The 24,176-nt window shown below is 39.3% G+C and overlaps 1 protein-coding gene across 4 annotated transcripts in view; it reads left to right on the top strand.

Moving 5' to 3' along the window:
• Positions 1–24,176, top strand: part of LOC136778543 (lachesin-like) — a 72,474-nt gene that overhangs the window by 9,477 nt on the left and 38,821 nt on the right. For all 4 annotated transcript variants that reach the window (XM_066735495.1, XM_066735494.1, XM_066735493.1 and 1 more), the window contains exon 2: positions 22,678–22,775. In XM_066735495.1, the coding sequence (XP_066591592.1) occupies positions 22,678–22,775 (98 nt within the window). The remainder of the gene's footprint in view (positions 1–22,677; positions 22,776–24,176) is intronic.

Raw genomic sequence — 24,176 nt, 5'->3', positions numbered from 1 at the left:
AGAGTGAAGTTTCATGGATCAAGTTGGTCTGTATAACGAAGATGTTTTCTGTGATACAGGATTATAGGTACATCAAAGGTATAAAAGGTATTGAAGTAGTTTTGTTTTTGCTTACTACTATTACATTTTATTACAGCTTCATATTCCGTTAGGGTAGTTTCCTGACTTGTAATGGCTCCTCTGTACATTCGCCGAACACTTTCAAACTTGAATGTGCGAATGGCATTCTCGTATACCTTGCGTGAAAATATTCGTTCAACTTCATATACAGGGTGTAACGAAACGACCGCCTTTTCTCGTAACTGGAGGTTCGGGGTGACCATCCAAATGCACGTGTAAAATTTTGTTCGAATCGTTCAAGGGGTTTAAAAGTTATTTCCATTTAAAACTCACCCTTTTTCGGTCCTTTTCGAACGACTTTAACTGTGCATAATAAAGTGGAGAAAGTGAAAAAACAATTGACGAACACCCCACTAGAATGTAAAAATTATCGATCGCGCGCGATAATACATTTGCTATTTATTTCATTAATTTGGCTATTAGATTAATTTTAAAAATAGCAAAATCCTTTTCATTACAATTCCAAATCAATTCAATACAAGTATCATTGACTGAATTGATGGAAAGAGGGAGAAGATAGAATGAAAAGGAAAGTATCAAAAGCTAAGATGTCACGCGACTGCACTGATAATTTAATAGGAAACACATCAAGGCATTTTCTTTCTACAAACGAAGGTAAAAAGAATTATTTAAAATCAATTCATTGATGATAGAAAAAATTAAACTTACCCATTATTGTTCTCCAAGTTCCTTTACACCGAAGTTTTTGAAAAAGCTTCAAACTGGCTCCTCGATGATTTCCAGAATGCACACTTTCATTGATTTTGCATTTAAGAACTCGCGAATTTAAGCAAATTAGGTGTTAACCTACGTTTCTTCAAAACACCGGTTAATTTGACACTTTTTGAACTGTTTGAAGTAGGCTGAAAGAGAGACACAGAGAGATAGAATAATCAATAATTCGTTTCGACCACTCTTAATCACCCTACTTCAAACAGTTCAAAAGTGTCAAATTCTCTAGTGTTTTGAAGAAACGTAGGTTAATACCTAATTTGTTTAATTCACAAGTGTTTAAATGCAAAATCAGTGTAGTGTGCTTTCTGGAAATCATCGAGGAGCCAGTTTTGAAGCTTTTTCAAAAACTTCGATTTAAAGGAACTTGCAGAACATTTAATGGGTGAGTTTAGTTTTCTCCTTCATCAATGTATTGATTTTGAATCATTCCCTTTAGCTTCGTTAGTAGAAAGAGAATGCCCTCATGCATTGTCTATTAAGTTATCATTGCGCTCGCGCGATATCTTAGCTTTTGATACTTTCCTTTACATTGCGTCAACTCGCTCTTTCCATCAAATCAGTCAATGATGCTTGTACTGAATTGAATTGGAATTGTAATATAAAGGATTTTGTTATTTTTAAAATTAATCTAATAGCCAGATTAAAGAATTAAATAGCAAAAGTATTACCGCACGCGATCGATAATTTTAACATTCTAGCTGGGTGCTCATCAATTGTTTTTCACTTTCTCCACTTTCCATTATGCAGTTAAAGTCGTTCGAAAAGGACTGAAAAAGGGTGATTTTTAAATAGAAATAACTTTTAAACCTCTTGAACGATTCGAACGAAATTTTACACGTGCACTCAGTTTGTCACCCCGAACCTCCAGTTACGAGAAAAGGCGGTCGTTTCGTTACACCCTGTATATATATATATATATATATTAGCACTTTGATGCTTGTTATTATTTGGACTAGAGTTGTTTTCTTGAAATATTTTCATTAATTGCTCATTAATTATCAAATGTCAACTATGGATAAATAATTTTTCATTGCAATTTAACTGGAACGAATGTCAAAGAATATTACAAAATACGTGAATCATTTAAAATCAGTAAGCAGAGACTTGTGTTTCTTGCAATAATTTTATAAAAACTGTTCCTAGCTTGGGAAAATTTTTAATATATACAATATAATTGCTTAATGTAGTGTGAGAATGTTATCCAATTAACGGTGACCGTTTAATCACAAAAATTGTAATAAATAAATTCTATGTCCTCTTTCCCAGCGCAGCCTTTCTTTTTAAGCGTGATCAATCATTTCATTTTGTTGCTCGCCCGATGAAAAATCGTCGGCTTCGTAATAAATCACACATACACACACCGTCGAGCAGTGTGATATATTCGGTCACCATGCGTGAGCTTATCATATTTTGGAAAAGCATAGAATATAACAGAGTTTCGAACTGAAGACCTTCAACAAGTCTGGTTGGCCACAGGAATTCCCAGATACACCCTGTTTTCCTTTTGTAAGCACACGAGCGGTTTGCTCTGCCTCTACAACTGCAACTTCCTTGACATTGTTTTGAAACAAAGTGAAAACACGAAAATCACCGGGATCTCTCTCTCTCTCTCGCTCTCTCGCTCTGTTGCTCTGTTGCTCTGTTGCTCCCTTTTCCAAATTAATTTTAATTTTCAAAAACCGAAGAATTTTTGGTAATTACTCTCTCCTGTTACATTCGTCACTATTTATGGCGTTTCTTGAATATTTTAAACCTGGATTCAAGCTGAGAAAAATCTTTGCAATTAATTCGAAGATAAAGAAGGTCATTTCTGTGTTATGGAAGAAGCACGAGTGAAATTTAGGATGCTCGAGGGAAAAGAATGGACGATGGTGCGATTCGAACGGTTTCACGAGCAATAGGAGGCTTACTGCGTTTTCGCATGTGCAGAGTTCCATGACTGTTTTAGTATCAACTCTGGCTCACTCGTCCGGAACAAGCACCGTGATACACTTTACCTTGACGCATGAGCTAACAGGCGAGTTTTCTCGATGCACTTCGTGCTCGGCAAAATGAATGAGATGTAAACAACTTTTCTGCTGCGTGAATATCACTCACTTTGACCGGGGTCTTTGACAAAAAAAAAATAAATTGTATTTCTCAGAATCATCTAGCTCTCATCTCACGTATAGATCCCAGAACAAACTACCACAGCCACCAAAATGAACCGCCAGGGAAATAAAAATTTTCCATCAAATAACATTTCTGCAGTATCCATAAAATATTTTCCCCACGAAATGTTTATTTTATTAAACAAAAAAATAGAAGGCGTATTAACAATAAGTACACTATATTGACAACATTTGTTCTGTTAAAATTTTCGAAATCACTATAATAGCAGTATATTAAAACATTTCCAAAGTGAAATACAACAGTTGATTTCAGTCAAGTTTAACATTCGAAGTATCGAAATGCATTAACCGAAACAAGTACGATACAGCGAAAGAGAGATGGAGTATGTATACAAAGGGATAACACAATTTTCAAAGGGTCATCGTTTCGCGAATAACTTTGACACATGAAAGCCAATAAATCGATTTTTTCGTATAGCTCGCATTGGAAACTATCGGACAATTGGGAGGCAAGTAATTCAGGTGGAGCAGAAAAGAGATTTTATTAGTTTGGACAGCAACAGCCCGACGGTTCTACCTGATTGTTCTTTCCAGTCTCACCCTGCACGATTTACCTATAGGTAAAAACTCTGAGAGCATTACATTTCGGATTGAATGGATCTTATTAATAAATTCAATTGGCCGAACCGCGAAATTTCCTTGAAAATGCAGGAATCGCATTTCCGAGTGAGCGCGCAGTTCCGTAATAGCTATATGTGGAGAGAATGGGTCTGGAGAGTGGACGAAGGGGAATTGGTTGGGGGTGGTCGAGCATGGGTGGCCAATTAGCAGCTTTTCTGGGGCAAGTGTTTAAACTTAAGTAAAGGCTGAAAGCTTGTTGAAATACGAAATTCTCGCAGTCCGATTAACTTGGCCACGAAATCAATGAGCAATGCCCTCGGAGGCGGTTTGAAAGGGAGGTGGAGGGGAGGGGGGAGGGGGGGGGGTAGAATCGAGAGTGGAGGTCTGTAGGGTCGAAGCGGAGGACTATATAACCACCCCATTATCAATCTCATTAAAGGTACCTTCCCTTCACAATCACCGTCTCCTCTGTAATACCAATTCGACTCGACTAAATCCTCTCTGTGTGTCGGAGAACCAAAATAATCGCGCCTGCACTTCCCCTTCGCTCTCCCGTTGGTCTATCTCGCTCTCTCGTACACTCTCTGTCTCTCAACTAATCTAATCTCTCTTTCTCCACGTGCGTGAAATTCTACCTGGACGAGATCGCGTGAACCCGCGCACACATAATATTTCACGGCGAGTTACACAACTGCAATTAATTAATCCTCCCAACATTATTTGCTTCGCCCTCATACTGTTTCACCTGCTTTCCAACATTTTTTCTCCCTCCGCTCCCGCACTCTCCCCTCCCCCCTCTACTCCCTTTACCCCACAAAATCAATTCGTTCGACTCCGAAGTCCAGCATTCGCAGTCTGTACTAGAAAACATTATTATAACCGTTCAATTTCAGTCGTAACAAATCACCCCTCGAGTATCTTCCAAAAAACCCTTGGTCCAACCAGGAACGATTTGGAATTTAATTTGATAATTCGGCGAGGTCCACTCGAGAGGTTTTAAGGTCACTTTGAACGTAGTGCAACTTCAGCGTGATTCTAGATTTGAATAATCTAGTAATTCCCAGGAGATGCTTGGGTATAAAATAACGCTAACAACGAACACAAAATACTTTTTACATATACGTATATATATATATATATATATATATATATATATATACAGCAAAGGGGGTAATTCCAAGTTTGGCAATTAAAGGAGCCAAGCTTTGCATACATTACATATAAGTACGCGTTCTCACGCACAATGGAGGATTCGTCACGCAAGTTTATTATGGTCGTGAAAACGGACGATTATCTTTGGCGATGGTCGTTGTGGCTTCTCTCTCTCTCTCTCTTTCTATATATATATATATATATATATAGTTCCTTTTGAAGGTACCGGGGGTATCCGACGTCCCAGGCGCCAGCCTCTTACTTCTCAGGTTGGCCGCAAATAATCGCGGTAGACGTTTTCTTCGACCTCCGTACGCTCCATTTAATCCTCGCTGATCTCACGCCCATATATAGGAGACCCTCGTGGCACGGTCGTCGTTAGAAAGCGCCAAGTACGCGCCTGGAAATCGTCCTGGCCCACGGTCGTTAGCCGAATCCGCCACTAACTTAACGTACGAGTCTCGCAATCTTCTGCATTCTCCACTAAAACCACTTCAACCTCCCACCTCCCCCTCCATCACCGCCTCTTCCTCCAATTCCATCGTCGATAAAAACTTTTATCAATTCCAACGAAGTTAACTTGTAGCAGGTGAAATAATGAACCCGATAAACAGTTAACGAAACAATTCCATTTGCTCGAAATGAATTTCAATTAACCCGTCGACGACTCCCGGTTAAAACTTTCAGTTTGTTCTTTTATAGAGAGCGCAAAGTAATAAGTAGGTTTTATTTTTAAGGACGCTTATCGTTAAAATTCTACGTATTTCATGACGAGGTGCTTGGGCCAGAGTGTTTCCTAATTTCTGGTATCGGTTTTCTTACATGCGGCTTTCGTGTTGTGGCGCTATCTCGGACTTGGGTCATTAGGAGAAGCCGGTATTAGTAAGTTTAGGTATAAGCGTTTTGTCCCTGTTTTCCTCGTGGAAATGCGCGCTAGTGGGGCTGCCAGGAAACAAGGCGGAATGAGAAGTAGAACCCTCCGCAACGCGTAATGCATTCTCCGCACGTTAACGAGCTTAGTCGAAAATTTAATAGAAAATATATCTCATCGCCGTTCGCGCATCCACCAAATCTCCACTTACAGCAGCAAAGACCAAACATCTCTCGCGCTCCATACTCCTATCTTCCGATATAGAAAGTAAATTAAATTTTTGCATTAATCCCGCACGTTTTACTTGCCGTCCTCTCGTCGTACATGCACCTGTACTTACTACTCCAAGTTCAATATCGAATTATATCCACTTTTAATTATGAAATTTCAATCAATTGTTGAGAACTCTTCGATTATTCTTTTTCCTTTGGAATTTTAACGTCAAGTTATGATTTTTTTTTTTTAGCAGAATTAATTTTAGCACTGTCGACGGTTAATATCCTGGTTTAATATTACCAAGAGTTCCTTGTCCTCTCTCTATTCCGAATAGTTCACTCTCGTTTCACTTTGCGATTTACCACAGCTGTCCACTGACCGTTCTTCAGCTACTGCTCGGTGTCCCACGAACGATCGAAATCCCATTTTCCACTGTCACTACCCATCCGTTTTTCCACCAGCTCTTCTGCTACCTCAGACGTCTCAGCTTCCAATTATACACGTGAATACGAACAAAAGATGTCTCTTAATAAATAGTATATGTATATTACACTCCCTACAAGTTATTCAAAACCGTACGTTTAACAAGTCCAATGGAAGGGCGTTAATGGAAACCACTACTTTTCCTAAGAATTTTATATGCTCAGCGCAATATTAATAAAAATTATTACCGAATTATCTCTTGGTAACGAGATACCTACGGCATTAGCGAGAAAGAAACGAAATTATAAACGTAAACTTTTACGAGATAGTAAAGAGAACGAATACTCCATTGTCAAATTTCACAATGATTATTATAATTATTTCTAAAATAAAACTGATATATAATATTGTGAATATATAATGATGGTTTGTTATTTCCACCGAATAATTGTATAGCCGGGAGTTTTGTATTTCTCTTTCCGAAAGAAGGGATTTTAAGTCAGTGGGACTCTGTTGGGAATACGTTGGGGGGGGGGGGAAGGCGATTGTATGTTTTGACTTGAAAGGAGTGGCGTCGAGGGTGGAAAGTCGTGGAGACATTTCCGGTTGGTAGGGACGTTATTCCTTAAAGGCGAGTGGGAGTAACGAGGTGCCGGAGCTTCTGGACGATGGAGATCCCAGCTTGATGCACCCAGACGTCCGGTTTCTGCTGGTCCGTTGGGTACATACGCGACTTGTCGTTGATTTGTCTGCACTCAAAGGGCAGGATCTGCGTCCGCGCAATGCCTAATGGGATCCTTTGTGCCATTTCTCGCGCCTGTCGTTCGCAGTTCGCTTGAATACGTTGAATTCTCTGTTTGAGCCTGGCACCTCAGATCTTCAAGAAGTAAAGCTTCCATCTACCTGCCCCCTCTTACCCTATCTCTCCCTCTCTTTCTTTTCGACAACTTGCTATCTGCACAATGCTACACCTCACTCACCCAGCTTACAATCTTCCTAAAACCATGCACGTATAACAAATTCGAATTCTACATAATATCAATAAAGAAAGAAAACAACGCAAAACGTTATATTTTCAATCCGTCAGACATTTCTCGTAGAATCTCCTTCGAGCATTTTGTATGTATCAGCAATCTTGGAACCTCGAATGATCTATCTCTCAAGTTTTAATTAAATATTTGCTCGATGAGGATAGGGAAATATTTTCCACATATTGCACTTTGGACTTTTCCAAGGGGACGGAAGTATTTTTAACTTTTGAGAAAAGTTGGGTAAAAAGTAGATTTTTTTTCTAAAAGAAAAGAGTGTGGGGGATGTTGCGGTTGGAGTGCAGCGTTTGCTTGGCGCCAAGACGATGATCCCTGCGACGGCATCAAGTTTTCATTTGGCGCAAGATCGCGTGTCACAAATTACCGGTATCTACCGGGTTCGACTCCCTGTCAAATCGATTCTCATTCAACGTTCGGATTTTCCGCCTCTGGCTACGCTTCTGTAATCGGCGTCCAGCTATTTCGCCCTGGCACCGACGCGCCGTGCTGTAATTCCAAGTCAAACATTGCTCGAAACACACAGCGGAGCCAAAGTTCGCAAAACTTACGGCGAGTCTACGGTGACGGAGGATGTTTGACGACTGCCAGCAAGTTTCTAATCGTCGTGGCGGTGGCGTCATTGCATTGACTAAATTCGACAACTGGCTGCTCGACCATTGTTCATCACCTGTGCACCAATAGGAATTATCCACGTCTCGCTGCGTATCAAACCAAAATTGCTTCCTCGAATCGGCCTGGCTACTATAATCTCATATATACTGTCTCCTTGTCGATTTCCAAACTTCGCTATGTCGCATTCTAATTTTACTGCTTTATCAATGTACTCGCCTCGTGCGTTCCATTCTTCCGCAATTGTTTTGGAATAACATGCTCGATCAATGCAACAGCACTTCGAGCCGTACAAAGAGAAACGAAAATCGCTAGTGAAACCGATCGACCCTAATTGAGACTATCGACATTTGCTCTTCATCCAATTGCTATCTCTCTTTCGCAATTTTTCGTTAATATCATTATTATGCTGGGGATGTTTTCGTCGAGTCTAATCATTTTTATACGTATTTGTTTCTCATCTTAAGCTATTCAACATCCACGGAAGAAACTCTTATTAAAAATGTAAACATAAAGAGCTTTCTCGAGAAGAGGAACTCTCTAATAGTTTGAGAAATTTCAATGAATGGAAAATTAAGTTTGGAAACAAAGTCAGCTTGTTAGCATGCTATATAAGTTTAAATAATAATAAATCAGAAATCGAAAGAAAATCTTATTTATGTTTTGTGTTAATGAAAATGTTTTAACTTTATGAAAACTTGAATTATTTGCAGTAAAGACCAAATCCCTTCTATATGTACATGCTTCGTTAACAATGATAATTAATATACCGTAATAATATTTAAATGTGCTTCATATATACAAATATGGCACCTCTTAGAAAAAAATCCATTAACGAGGAGGAATTATTATATCTCTATTATCGATGAATATTGTACCTTCGATAACATTTATAACAAAATTTATAATACTGCTAATACATTGGATGATAGGAACTTGGACAATTTACCCACACTCACAAATTCACTATTTTACACTTAGCGTGTTAACTGTACGATTTCATCGTGAATCACACTGTTCTATACGATTGAAACTTTACGCTGTTCTCAGTGAAACTTAATTTGCCAAGAGGTCCGTAGAATTACCGGGAGATGCAACCTAGTCTCTTCTAGTCGTTCAACTTTGAAAACAAGTCCTTCGTTAGATTCTGTAAATCATCGATTGAACTATTGAAAGACGTTTCGAGCCTTACCTCTATATTCGTTTTCTACTTGACAAAAGTTGTGCTGGACTTTAAAGTAATATTCCATGAAAGAAAGCAATTAAGAGAACACGTGATAAAACGAGCGTAATTAAAATATTTTACAGTTAACATAACGGAGGTTATTGTGCATTGGATCAACTTTGTTGTTGAAAATCCTTGATATTTTATACATACCTATATGTATAGCTTTATTATTGACTAAACAGTGACGCTGGTAATCCGTGTATACAAATATTTAAAGCTGTATTATAACATTCATCTGTTTTCAATTATAAGTATAAATCCTATTGTTAAAAAATATTTAATGTAAACTTATTTTAGGTGATTTTACGGTATGTTGTATTCTTGACGCATTCTCTATTAAAATGTAACATTTTAATCAAAATTATCGTTTTCGGACGTCTGTTAAATGAGAAAGACTTTCGGAGCAAAACGTGCGGTTGACGTTTGTTTTTTTAATCTTTAATTTCTTCTCTCTATTTATTTTTCTGACGAAGCGTAATAATTGAAAAAATATCTCCGAAAAGATTGTAGTTACTTCAAATACGTATAATATATAAGAAGAATACAACTTATGGCGTTTACGATTGTTTGTAAATAAACTGTCTATTTCATTCCCAAAGGCTTATCAAATGGATATTTTTCCTTACATCTATAAATACTATATTTATTATAGGAAAAAGCTCGCATTCGTTATAGCCAATTCAACATCATGTGCCCTTAAATATTAACAATTTAAACTCGCACTTATAAACAAAAAATTCTTTGCAAATTTTAAATATAGAAATAAATTCAAGAAAGCAGTTAAGCTCCTTCATAATAAAGCATACTGACAATCAAGGTAGATTGAGTCAGGAATGAGGAATCTAGTTGTGAAAAATTTGCTAAAAAACGATTCTCTTTCGAACTGGAGTTACCTCGCCCAACCTGTTTTCGGAGACTATCGCAGCTATTCCATCGCGGATATAGAAGACGTGCCGTGGTTAAATTGTGTTTTAAGATGGAACTTTACGTCGCGGCTTGGCCAGAATCTTACGGAGCCGTTATCCTTGCTAAGTGTCTCGGCAGGACGATCCCGTTTGCAAATCCTTCCCTTGCCGAGGCGGTATATATATATATATATATATATATAGGTTAGCCTAGGTATTCCTGTAGAAAAGCTTCTAGCACTGGCGCGGAGCCACGTACAAAAGCCACTGAAACGTTTCTTTATTATAGATTTACTTGTGGTGCAGTCGAGTAATGAGATGCATTAAGTTTCAGTGCGGTCCTCGCGCTAACCGATTAATTATTATTCATATCTGAGCAACTCTCATAGGACGTTTTTGCTGGCTCACGCGTGAAATACGTTAACTACGGACCAATGACAAACGCGTGCTCGAAGATTAGCCTAATCGGATAACCCCCATCCGTTCCATTGGTTGCCACACAGACCCCAAAGCAGATTTTACTAGAAAGTCCAGAACTTTCATCCTGGCCAACGGTTTAACTAAACGCAAAGTGCAAAACTTTCTCTCTCTCTCCCCCCCCCCCCTCCCTCCCTTCCTCTCTTTCTCTGTACTAGAGTCATTTTGATTCCGGAAGTTGGACGGTTCGCTCCTCCTGGGAGCCTCGCTTGATAAAGTAGAAAGCTACAGAATTCGATGTCGGAGCGGAGAAAATAAGGGTGGTCCAGTCATTGTTGGCCATTCGAAAGTGCATTCCTGGAAGCCCTCGTGGTGAGGCATCTGTTTCGTATATAGCGTTAAAAGTATCTTTTGATGCTTCGAAGCGACATCGTTTATCCCACTGGGAGCGCCAATCCTAGTCGGCTGTCGTGGATTAATAGAGTTTTTAATTAAAACGCACCGTAATTGCTCCGGCCAAGGAAAAGTACACGATTGGGAGTGCAGGAGCATAAGAAACTAAATTGCGCGTGCCTCGGGCAGGAATGAACGATGCGTCCAGTAATCGAAAGAAAAGTTGGAAAAGCAGTGAGAGAGAGGGAGGTAGGAGGGGGGGGGGGTTATTGGGACTATAATATAGTAGCTGGATCTGATTACGACGTTAAAATTTAATCTTGCTATGATTTTCAAGCTCCAGTGGTGACATCCGTTGAAATCAATGCAGTGTTATCGCAGATGACGCTTGCCTGTTGGGTAACGTCTGGTTATACCTGGAAGCTTAAAGTTTTTGCTGTGACTGACGGGTTTAGTACAGCTAAGGAAAATGTCTTTGTGTTGCGTTCGCCAGCTGCGCTATCGCTATCGCGACAAACACAGTGACCGGTACGAATTAACAACGTATTTAAGTTTTCACGATGACTGCAAATTAGCTATCAAACTGCCGCTTCATTCCACTCGGCTCTTTCTCCACCATGCTATATACCGTACACTGCAGCACCTCTTGGAAGAATAACGATCGACCCTTTAATTCATCTCTCTCTCTCTCTCTCTCTTATACGCTCTATAGCTCTTCTTTTGTGCAAAACACAGCTTTAAAGACTGACACATTTTATGGTCCCGCACCACATACGTCACACAGTTTAATATGCATCGTACAGTCCACTATCAAATCACGATAATCAACAACGGAATTCGTGATAGCCGAGAATTACGATATTGCGCAACGGAATTTTCGCCAATAAAACGACCAATGTTTGTTGGTTACAAAATTTCACAATTCTAATAACGAGTAACATGGAGGTTAGCGAGATGGGGAATATAAAATGGAGAAGTCTCTTTAATTGAATTTCAAAAACATTAATTCGTCTCGGGCAGAATGGCGAATGAGTCGTAAAGTTTTGCACGATTATTTTCTCTCTTATCACTCTCGTACCAATGCTGAAGTGTAATCGCGCAAGGAAACCATTAAAACTTATTTAATTATCAAGCAGCGACATCGACGATCTTGTATAATTCCGCTTTATCTCCTGTTTATCTGGCGGACGACGACGGTTTATAATATCCGCGTTGAGGGAGGAAATTCTGCAAGGATCGGGTCGACGCTGACGGCTCTCGGTCGGTCCCAAGGGCGAAACCTAATTTACCAATCGGTGCAGCAAGAAAGTTCGATATTCATTAGCAAATTGCGCAGCACTCTCGCACATCTCGTCCCACAGTAGCCTGCACCTCGATCCGTGTATCGTTCATGCAGTGGCAACATATTTCACAGTCCGCAAAGATAGCTTCTGCACGCTGCTGACGTTGAATAAGTTAAAGTACGTTGCATGCGCGCAGTTAATTTATTTCGCGAACAATTACGCCTGAAATCGTGATGGGTCAATTCCAAGGGCTTATCCACCTATCGCCGGGACTTTGAATCGCGTCGATCGCTGAGAATGCGACTCACTCCGATGTGCTCGGTTAGGATCAATTTGCAACTTTAACGCGACGTTGTATTTACAAATATGAGCCAAGCAATAAACCTGTTATTCCCTGACGTTGCGATGCTTCGGACGCCCTCCAACGGCATGCACAAACTGCTTCGCAACCTTCTCCCACCCCCCTCTGCCCACATTCGCACTTGGATGATCCGCTGTTTCAACACCTCGCACTCGAGCACCATACGCTTAATTTCATGTTCCGAAATTTAGTTTATCGCTGAATTTTATCCCTCCGCATTTTCATACATACAGCTGCGGAATTTTGCTCGCGGTCGTGCTGTTTTATTAAAGAGAGGCTCGCGGTTCTGTTTTGTTACCGTTCTATCGTTTCTTCTTTTATGTATGTACGGTATATATAAATAAAAGAGTACTTATATCGGAAGCAAATAAACGTATTGACTACGAATCGATTTCCGTCCTTCTGTGGCTTTCGTTTCAATCGATTTCAGCTGATAGGTGCGGGCAGGACCAATCGACGTGTCACGCATCACCGAGAAAAACGACATGCACTCACTTGAAAAGAACTGCTCGAAAGGTTACAAACCAGTTCAGTGGTTTTCTTTCGCCAGTGATATTCGCGCTCAGCTAAACTTTTGCAAATATTTATATTACGACTCTGACAAATCGTTCCGTTCTCTATTGGCCCTCTATAAAAACCTTGAATATGCTTGATTTCTCTTTGAAAATTTATAATAAAATTTTTACGAGTTTTCGCTCGAGCTGAAAGAAATTGCGAGTAAAGTGGCTATCAGTTAGATAAGGGGGATTCTAGAAGAAATGGTCTATGATAGAGATATAATGAAGAGGGAATTTTGGTATGGTATATACATGGAATGGGACACAAGGGTGACGCGAAGGGGTATAATAGGCTTGATTCCGGTTACAGTGGGAACGGGGAATGCGGCATTGTACAGATAGGTGTTGGCGAAAGACCGCGATAACGCTTATCTCTTTCCTAGATTTATTACTGGCGCAATGAAAACGCACCCGCGTCCGCTCTTCCCTGCCCATTTCAATGATAATTAGCCGGTGAGACCTAGCGTTCACCCTGCCTCTTATAGATTATACTTACGACATCTATCAGAGGAAAACAATGCCAAACCAAGTGACGACGTTGACACACTTTTCGTGCCAACAGCCATCGCACGCGATTCTCGACACCTCGAGCTTCGCAAGCACACTTTTCATAAATTCCACCTTCTCAGTTCATATAATTATTGCGAAACCCTAACTCACACCCCGCTACGCTCTAGCTTTAATTAAACTGCAACCCTATACATTTGACCCTTTATATTTCTCAAAGTTATTCTCTTATAATTTCCTATGGCGAGAATATTTCGACGAAAATCTCGAGATTTATATCGTAAAACAAAGCTTTTGTTGTTTCCTGCGAATTTTGGCAGTATTTCTATGCGAAACTCGCGTGGATTTAGTAGCGGCCTTTTTCAAGCAGCTTAGCTCGAAATTTGTATGTCTTTCCTTACCCCGTGAAGCTTTCCACGCTAGGATAAATATCCTGTAAGGCAATCTTGACTTTGTCGGTGATATGGCGAGAAAAGTGACGCTGCCACGAAGAGCATCTGGCCTCGGGTCACGTCAAACAGTGTATGTCATTAGTCCGCGAATGATGTGTTTGCGAGCAGCGCTAGTTCCACAATCTCGTTGACCGATCATTCACGACGTTGACATGGACAGCAGCATGATTCCCTTTAATGAACGAGCTTTGGCCGAAGCTTCGAAACATCTTTATCCGCCGCAATGCGAGGATATATTATCCAATCGATTCGTATATATATATATACAATACCTCTCGTCAATATTTCCTCTCTCTCTCTCTCTCTCTCTCTCTCTCTCTCTCTAAACCCTTAATGGAACAAATAGGAGCATTAAACAATATAGTTTACAGCGGATAAATCATTTTTGTTTTTCGCTAAGGTAACGATGCACGGTGTAGCGTAAGCGGTGTGGATTAAGTTTTAACAAACAAGCAGACGGGTATAACGAGTATAATAGGTAACTACTCGCGGAAATTTGTTATCAGTCAACAAAGCCAGCTCAGCGTTGAAGTTGTTTCTAATCGCGCAAGAGTATTTGACTGGATCCGAAGCAAAACTTGATTGGGTATACTGATATTTAGGTATATCGCTGATGTTAAGATCAAAGCTTTGCGAAACACGAGACGTCTCGTCTAATGCTTCCTTGAACATGTGTACGTATGCTATATAAAATAGATACCTGCAGTGATGAGGGGTGGTGAATATGCGTTAGGTTGGCATGACTGATGAGCACTGCAACTCGGTTAGGTACTCGATGTCTTCCATATTACGCTTATTAATACATTATCCATTTCCTGCGATAACCTATATATATGCATGTGTGTGCACGTATGTTTCTAGCCTCGATATAGAAATCCTTTGGAATTAATATTTATTAGCTACTCACAGATCGACGATGCATGGTGCATTAATATATTCAGCAGAGAGTCAAGTATATCGAATTTAATGAATGTGTTCGGAAATACACTTGTTGAGGCTTGCACGACAGGATACGTATTTTTGTACGTTACTATATAAATATTCTTTGTTACTATTATATATTGGTATAATTATGAAATTTTCTCCACTGTCTGTACTTTAATACTTTTTCCTGCACCGTGAACTCTGCTTGACTCGATTGTACAGCATTTCTCGATATATCGGATTCCGAGACCTTATCAAAGCGAGGAATCGTGCCCAGATTCGTTAGTCCTCGGTCCCTCCGGGCTCTGCTTCATAATTAATCTGATTTGTCGCGTTGATATCCAGCGAGTCATCTTCCACTCCATTGTGCGCGCGTCCAGCTGCTATTTCAACACGCATTTCCAGTTTGTACGTCGTCACCTGCGCTATCCGCAATCAATTTTCGTCCAAGCGGCCCTCCATCCACCGCAACCCAAGGAGGAAATGACTTCGTGACTGCCCGCCATATCTGCCGAGTGCTTAAATCGAAAACCCCGGCTACTTCGCACGAAAATTGCTAGAAGTTGCTAATGAGCACCGGAAATACTTAAATAACGATTCGTTGAGTAGTAATACGACACCAATGCAGCCTTTCAAACCTACATAATTCTCCTGTTGTTAAACGTAGCTTTTATCCATTTATGCTGTAATTTAAGTTTTTTTTTGTACCAAGATTTTTCCTCCATTTCTAAACGTTGCTTCTATTAAATATTTTTTCTTTTAACCAAGACTCCCCAGTTAAGACGCTTCAAATATTTGTTACGACCATTTTTCCCTGGATAATTTTTTATGATAATTTCATTAAAGGAATTTCGTCGATAAAACGACAAGCTTAGCCTTGAAAATAATTGGAATGTTGAACGTGCCACGATTCCAAAGGAAACTGAACGCTACACTCCTATTGTTATTCTGCGAACGAGATCAGTGCTTCTTCCGTTATCGAGGAATTAAGCGGTAACGCGAGAAATTAAGCAGGAGGATTCCGTAGGAAAACCGTAATAAAATAATTAGAGACGTGATGTAGAGAGGATTCCTGGGATATATTTATTAACATTCTTCGATTATATTCTCTTAGCATAATAATACTAAATTTGCTACCTATTAATTGCAGAATATATATCTAACATTACATTCAAAAAGTTATTCTCAAGTGTTATAATTATAGAAATATATAATCAACAATTGCTTTATTTAAAATGAAAATCTTGCGGAATACCATTCAATCGCATTCCATTTCGTTCAGGAGAAGCCTTTCAACCTAGCTAATACGCTTGGAATATTCTCGCAACCTTAATATGAATTGGAACTGAAATGAAAGTCATTTTAAGCAACGGTTGATTTATTTGCATGTAAAAAGCACCATTGCATGAACGATGTGCATACGCATAGAAAAATTAATTGCGTTTCAATATTCTACGCACAGTATAGTCTCCTTGATATCCACATTCTTTAGATATTTCTTGCTTTTCGATATAGATGCAGTGCACGTAAAGCAATGGGACTACCCAGTGGTCTCTTTCGTCTCCTGGAGACTGCTTTAAGGATCAACTTTCCCACACGGTGAAGGAGTCATGTTGACTGAGATTGTTTTCCAATCTAGCGCGATACAATTTATTTAACTGCTTCACCATCGAGATACTAGCGCGGATATTGAGTGTAAACTCTCTATAGAATTCCAATAGTCTCCCTTATAGAAACTATAAAAATCTTCAGACTGCAAGTTTCCACGATCAAATCTTAAATTTGGATTCTCTATGATAAGTATAAATTTCTTCGCTTTATTATTCCTACAATGAGATACAAGAACTTAATGGAATTAAGTGAAAATAATGGCTTTGAAGCTTTCCAGTTTTATCTCGGAGTAAAAATTTTTACTTTTTTTGTTGTTGTAATATTGTACGATGAAAGAATCTGCAATTATTGACTTTTTATCCCAACTTATCTTTTGGACGTTATTATTGCGAAACGAATGATAAGAGAATGTTTTGTATTAATAGTACAATGAATGAATGAACGAAGCATTTACAGTCTTTGACTCCATTTATCTGCCAGAATTCAAAAGTGGCCTGGATCCGTGAAAGGGCATTATCGTAAACTCGTGCTTCTGTTATTAGGTCATGCGATTTCCTTTATATCGGTCATCTAAAACGGAATCCATGAAATATGGAGGACGTGAAAATGTTTCTGCGCGAAGAAAAATGTACACTATGATTTCTATTTTAAAACATTGTAATATATTGATATAACTAGCAGTTTTGAAAGTATTGTCCTTCTCCAATAAAGTTTTGTCTCCGTTCTTCTTTATCAAGCGATGATGCAATCGTTACACCGTAATGTTGGGTAAAGATAAATTATAATGGTATAGTTTGTGTGATTATGAAAGTGGTAACGACACATGATTCAGTTGAAGCTAGATTCTAAATCCTACAGACTGGTAAGAGGAGTAGGACCAGATTAAGGTTAGCATTGAAACCAAATCTGCCAACATTTGTCCTACGATAAGACGAAGGGATGACAGATAGCATCTTGCAGGTTTATAGTGTTATCTTAGCAGTTCAGACAGTAGTAACATTCAGCGCGAGTGGTAAAATCTTATGCTGCGCATTACAACGGAGACAAGTAGGATTGATGGTAGTATTTTCTGCGATGGATTTTACAAAGCTACTTCGAAAATAAGTATCGTATCTCCCTGTCATTCTATCATAAGCAATATCTTACCAAATATTTTATTATCTGTCAGTGGAACGGACAATTTTAACTATCCAAAGATTAAAATAAATCCGGGGTGAAAATAAATCTGGTAATGCTGGATTAAGTTAATAATTGATTAATTATATCTGCGAAGAAGAAGTCTAATAAAAGAGGTAATTAAATAAGCCGAATGCGTCACATTCGGCAGCTTTTTCCAATATTTTATACGAGTGATTGTTTCAGTTTATAAAGAATATACTAATTAATGCTGATTATTTTACAGAAATAGATAGTATTTTATACATATATATATATATATATATATATATATATAGGTAAAAATGTACAGAGTTTGAAAGAGAGATTTAATTCAAAGCAATTTTTAATCTCCGCCAGAAATATTATAATCTGTATGTATATGAAATTCTAACATTACACGTTTAATCACTACTTTAATAATATTTGAAAAAGGTATTGATCCTAGAATCTAAGATTGGAAGGTAACGCTTATTTTCACGAAGAGTTCGATGCTTCTATCAATGATAATACGTCGACGTGCTAGGACTCGAAACTCGTTTTATCCTCAACAATTTCTCTAGCGACCTTTTCCTTTGTCCCACAATCTCTTTTCGTCTCATTTTCTCCGTCTGATGTTCATTTTTATATATATATTCCACCATGAAAATTCATTAAGTCCCTATACTCTCTTTCTTTCCTAGACGTTTGCATAAAGTTTTTGATCTCTGCAGAGAATTTTTTCTACATATTCTCTCCATTATCACAACAGGATAGAATCCTCCAAATAAACACGGAGATCTTCTCATTCTATTTCAATATGACCAATTCATAAATCTCGTTTGTATCTACATTTCGAATGCATGTAATATGTCTACGCAGAATTATAGTATGAATACATGAATGCCATTGGAATATTTTGCATGAATATAAGTGCATTTTTAGGAGGTATTGAATCTTGAAATTGTTTTTCTCCTTGTCGGTGAATAAATAATAATAAGGATTTATTCGTCCGCTTTTCACAGTCACGGCGTGTTGAAATTCGTGGCAATTGTTAAATATATACATAAAGTGTAGATTAAAATAAACGAAAATGGAAGTTTTATAAGGTAAAAGAAATCCATCCACTCTCTCTCTCTCTCTACGATCACTGCATATGCCACGTATGTTTCTTTTTATCTCAAAAGTTAGTCCAATATATTAATAATAATAATTTCAACACTGACTAAGTAAGGGTGACAAAAATAGAGCTTTTATTAGCAATTGAATAAGAGAGGGTGTTAGGAGATTCGTTTTTCTTCGCAGAGCCTATTGTCATAGGTTTAGCGTGCCAGATCCTGATGCCAGTCGAGGTATAAACGTTAATCGCTTGGTGAGGGAAACCTTCATCCCATAGAGTAGTAAAAAACCCACAAATGCATTTGTTTTGGTTTTGGAATGAATCAGTGTACGTATAGGTGTGAGCGTTTGTGCCAACAGTTATATTTTACACTGGAAATAAGTGATTATTCGTCTCTATCCTGCGAGCAGTATATAACGTAACTACACATTTTCATTTTGCACTGTAATCCTGTATAGAATTAAATCTTTGGCAAAGAATATTTCGAGTTATACGATAACACGGATCTTTTTAGAGTCCTGTAAAAATTCTTTTGTGAAGCACATTTTCGAAAATTGCAATTTCGTCTTGATGGAAGTCTTACGAGAGGAAGTCTGACACGGTAAACTGGTACAGAGGGCTATTACGCACCGGGCGTTTTATACTCGAGTCTAGTATAGCCTGTAGAACCATTTGCCCGTGCTTCAGTATTTGCACGCTTCTCCGAACCGATGCGAATATCTAAAACTTTTGCCACTGTACGTTATTTCAAGGGGCACACAACACTCTCCAGTATTACAGCCACATATTTTACGGATGAAAATGGTCCGAATCCCGCTTGCATATTTGCAATAAATAAAATTGAGGCATTGTCGTAATGAATGCATAGTGCAGCACGTTTTTCGAAATATCAATTATAGCGCCAAGCCAAGCTGCGTCCAGCGTTTTATCAATTTCATTATATTTAATGCACGGCATTAATTAACGTCGTACCATTAATCGATAAGCCAACGTTTCAATGATAAATATTTACTCAGCCTCCTGTACTCTTCCGCGAACCATGCAATAATATAGTCCCCTATACATTTTGACATAGTTTTTTTACAGGAAAATTCGATCAATCGCACCTCGCCACGAAGCTGAGCAAATTTCTCGCGACAGTAGAAGAGAAAAGTGGATTTTCGATGATCAGTGTATATTTATAGGCATTGAATATTCGACCCTCCAGCTTATCAAGGTATTTTTTCTCCTCTTAGTTTTTCCCATCGAAACCGAGTTAAGCCAGCGAGCGTCGAGAACGTTGAAATCTTTATTTCGTGATGTCTACGTTCTTTTGACGTCTTAGCTTGGATAAATCGAGGATGACACGGACGATAATGTATTTTCTATTGGTCGTGAGATGGCGAGGCAGATATCCGAGATACTTTCAAGGACTGCGATGTTGAATAAGAAAAATACGAAATGTCAGTCTTGACGTAACAGTCACGATTACTGCAGAGTAATGCGTAAATAATGAGTTATCAATGCTTTTCTTCGTTCTTCCTACAGACTCTGCACTTTCGGTATATATATATATTTGTCTTTATTCCTCCTATCGGAGCTGAGATCGTATAAGATCTGCAGGAGGTGGTATTACAGCCTGCGCAGATCGAAGCGAACTAATCCAGAATATCCAAGTCGAGTCTTTGTCGATTTTCAGGGTAAACGGAATAAATCGATGCATCGCACGGACAGTGGTCCTGAAATGTAGCGACGTGAAATATGTCAGGCTAATTATAAGATTTGTGGATAGGTATGTGTTGGTGTAAGTGGAAAAGCTAATAGGCTGTTCAGTCTCGGAGACACGCACATCGCTCTCCTGAGTTAGTAAAGTGAGTGATCGCACGGTATAGCACCGAGGGTCCTCCAAACGATCTCCGGATTTCGTATGCAGGAGGATTCTACAAATCTGTAATAAATGACTGATTCTAATCTCGTTCTCACTTAGCTACTGCTCGTTTCGAAGCAGTAGCACCGCTGATACTCCTTGCGTGTACGGATGAGCCAGGATGCAATTACCGAGCTTTGCTGGTATCAGTGAAAAAGCTCGCGTGGAACCGCATTGAAATTATCGTGGAACGTGCTTTCGATTAGTGGTAGAGCCTAATAGCCTTTACTTAGAATTTAATAAGATTTTAAAGACCCCTCGATACTAGCACCGAATTCATTCCAAAACTCTACGTTACTTTCTATCACTATGTAATTTATTGCTCTCTTCTCTGTCGCTTGCTCGATCATTTTAATTAATATCAACGTGGAATACTAATTACCATTGGAATTATTACTGGAATATTTTCAAAGCATGCCCAAGAGGGAGTATACCTGCTTATTTTAATTACACTTTTTTTTACTACTATAGTTACAGATATGCAATACACTATCATCTTGAAAGAAGCTTCCTTTGATCGTTAATAAGCTCGCTCGGTAATCACTCTTAAGGTTCCAAAGCTCGGTGATAAAAGTGTACGGTTTGCGAAGCTCTGCTCGAAAAGAGGCAGACCTTCGATAAAGTCGTATTAGGCTCGTCTCGCTGTAAAGCTGGTTTTGAAAATTCATTATCGTTATTATTATAAAAAATATATATCTCAATAGAGGAGAATTTGGCGTAAAAATATTAGCACTTCGTCGCTTTCGTTGCGCGCCGTTTTCAGCGTTCTTGTTAGCACACAATGTGAATATAACTCTCGTTAATTATAATGATAAATAGAGTGCATTTGCCCCCTGCTCCGCACGCGATCTTAAATGTGACACGGCGCTTGTAATGTGGTTTCGAGCGCTAGTAATAATGCCGTGGATATTATCGAATGACTTAAGGAAGTAAATGCGTAATCCCCTTTCTCCATAAATACACCCACGTGCGAGTGCCAAGGTACAAGTATGCGCGCGTGTGTGTGCTTCCCCCACATTCGCAGGGACCAGGTAGCACAGATTAGAGAAACTTATGCTTCGGTCGTACATATTAAACGACGGTTTGTTCGTTGTCTCTTCTCACGGCTCACGAAGATCAATATCCCTTTGCAGAATGGTAGTTAACGCGTGCTTAACGTGTAAGGGCCCAAAGGTTGCTAAGACCGCTTATTACATTATACCAACACTTGCTATATGGACAAGTGCGATTCAATCTGCACGACATACACGTTAGCTCAAGCAGCTGGGCGAAATTTCTGTCCAGACGTATAATCTCTGTGTTATTATTACGAAACTATTCTTACCCCCACCCCAATATTATCATTGAGAGATTAATACAGTATAATATATACCCTCGATAACAAGCTACAAGCTCCCTTTCCGTTCAAACTTGTATAAGCTTTCGAGAAAAAGCTCGCAGAATTTGCGCAAAGTCCCCGTGAGTCGCGTTAATGGATGATATTATAAAGAGAGTAATTAAATTTAGCTGGGGGTTGATTCTTTCCGAGAAATGTTTGTTCCGCTGTTACGTAGCGGGCAAGTTTGCCTGAAACTAGGACGGGATCCAAGTTTCGTAGCTGCTTGCTTGGGGGTGAAAACTCGAGAATGCTCCGGTTCAGTAGTGAAGTTGCACGATCCAGCAAAGATTTCGCATGCCAAGGTGATCGAAAGAGATTTAGGAAAATCGACGAGGCAAGAAGCTCGTTGGGAAATATAAAGATCCGACTTAATCTCCGCTTGACCCGCTTAGGATAACACGCTCCATTCACCGTTCAGAACTACGAGTATACTTTGCAAACTTTGGCGTGCTCGAAGGTGGGCTTATAAGTATATATACATAAGTAGTGGTAAGCAAGTGACTAAGTATGTATACGAACGATTATGTAAAGTATTCAAGGGTGATAGGTACTTGTGTCAACGACCTCTCTCTCTCTCTCTCTCTCTTGTTACAGAGTTACCAAGGTTTAGCGAGCCCTTAAACAACCTCACAATCTCCGTTGGTCGTGATGCAGTCTTTAATTGCATTGTGGAAAATCTGGGACCATACAAGGTGAGCATTAATTTTAGCCCATTATTTCAATTACGTTACAATCAGAAATAGGAATCGTGCATATCGATTTAATGTTCCACTTTAAATCAGTTGGCTCTAATATTTAATTAAAAGGTTTATTTTCGATTCCCCCTTCACATTTGACTGTACAGAAATTAGGAGCTTGCGTTAAATAATTAACTAGTCCAGCTATGCAGCAGTATTTTCGAATAAAAATACACTGGATGATGAAAGGAGGAATAACATCTTTTCGATCTCCTGACATGCTACTATTTCTGATGGCACGTTTCGTGGAATAAAGTCACTCATGATGCAATGCGAATATATCGTCTATTTCTATTACACCAATTTAATCCACTAAGCCATAAGTGGGTTGGTGAACTGGTACAAACAATTTAACGAAAGATTATGGTAAAAACTGTAGTATAGGGATGAGATATCTCTCATGGAGATGCCGTATAAAATTAGTTTCCTAAATACCCGACGTCCCAAACTGCGTTCCAGTTAGTTTAGATGCTAATCCGTTGGGGTGAAATGCGATAACGTACCACGTAGTTATTGTATTAACCGGGCAATTAGTGTATTTTGAGTAATTATGTGTGCGCTGATAATGAGAAAACGTATAGGACTTCCGGGCAGCAAGGCATCCTAAGGGAAAAACGCTGAAACGTCCGATTTGACGTCAAAGTCGTTACGTAGTCAGCATTTTACCACACGGCAGGTTATAGCGTGCGTTACCCTGCTAAATGAACGCATGTATGCACTTCAACACAGATACAGAAGAATCTCGTGCAATTATAGGGATCCCCGAATCTCCGTAATAGATTCAGGCGCGTGTACAAAATTTCACTATACTGGTTAGAGACTCATTCTCGTTACGAATCCTCATTATATACCATCGTCTCACCAGCCGTGTCATTATTATGCCAATTAAGTGGTGGGGGAGACAAAAAAAAGAAAAGAAAAAAAAAGAAAAAGTTTTCCGACGTCGTCGTTAATGAAGGGCGTGGATGAATTTGGGTCCACCGGCCAGATTCAACGGGAATCACAAGTGCGTATCCCGGCAACTTTATTTAAGTAGAAATAAAATCCCGCGAGGCGTGAGTTCAGCAGTTTGTTAAGCAGCCCTCTCGCTACTCGTTTTCCCTAGCTGTCTCGCTTTCGGTCCCTTCGGTTTACCCTGCGGCAGCTACGGGCATATTTCCTCCTTGTCTACCCTCTCGTCTTCGGCTATTACTGCCATCCCCTCCCTCGCCCCGAAGCTTACCACACATTGTAGCCGCCCTTTGCTCCCGAACCCTCTTGCGACCCGATCCGCCTTCGCCAAATGGCAACCCTCCCGCACCTCTGCCTCTTCTATACCATTCCACCCTCTAGTCCTTTTAACTGCTGGCCCCTCTT

The sequence above is a fragment of the Prorops nasuta genome, unplaced genomic scaffold (genome assembly GCF_024137725.1).
Source record: "Prorops nasuta isolate Cenicafe-Biocafe unplaced genomic scaffold, Cenicafe_Pnas_1.2 PNAS00014, whole genome shotgun sequence".
Taxonomy (NCBI): Eukaryota; Metazoa; Arthropoda; class Insecta; order Hymenoptera; family Bethylidae; genus Prorops; species Prorops nasuta.
This window is presented reverse-complemented; position numbering and strand designations above follow the sequence as displayed.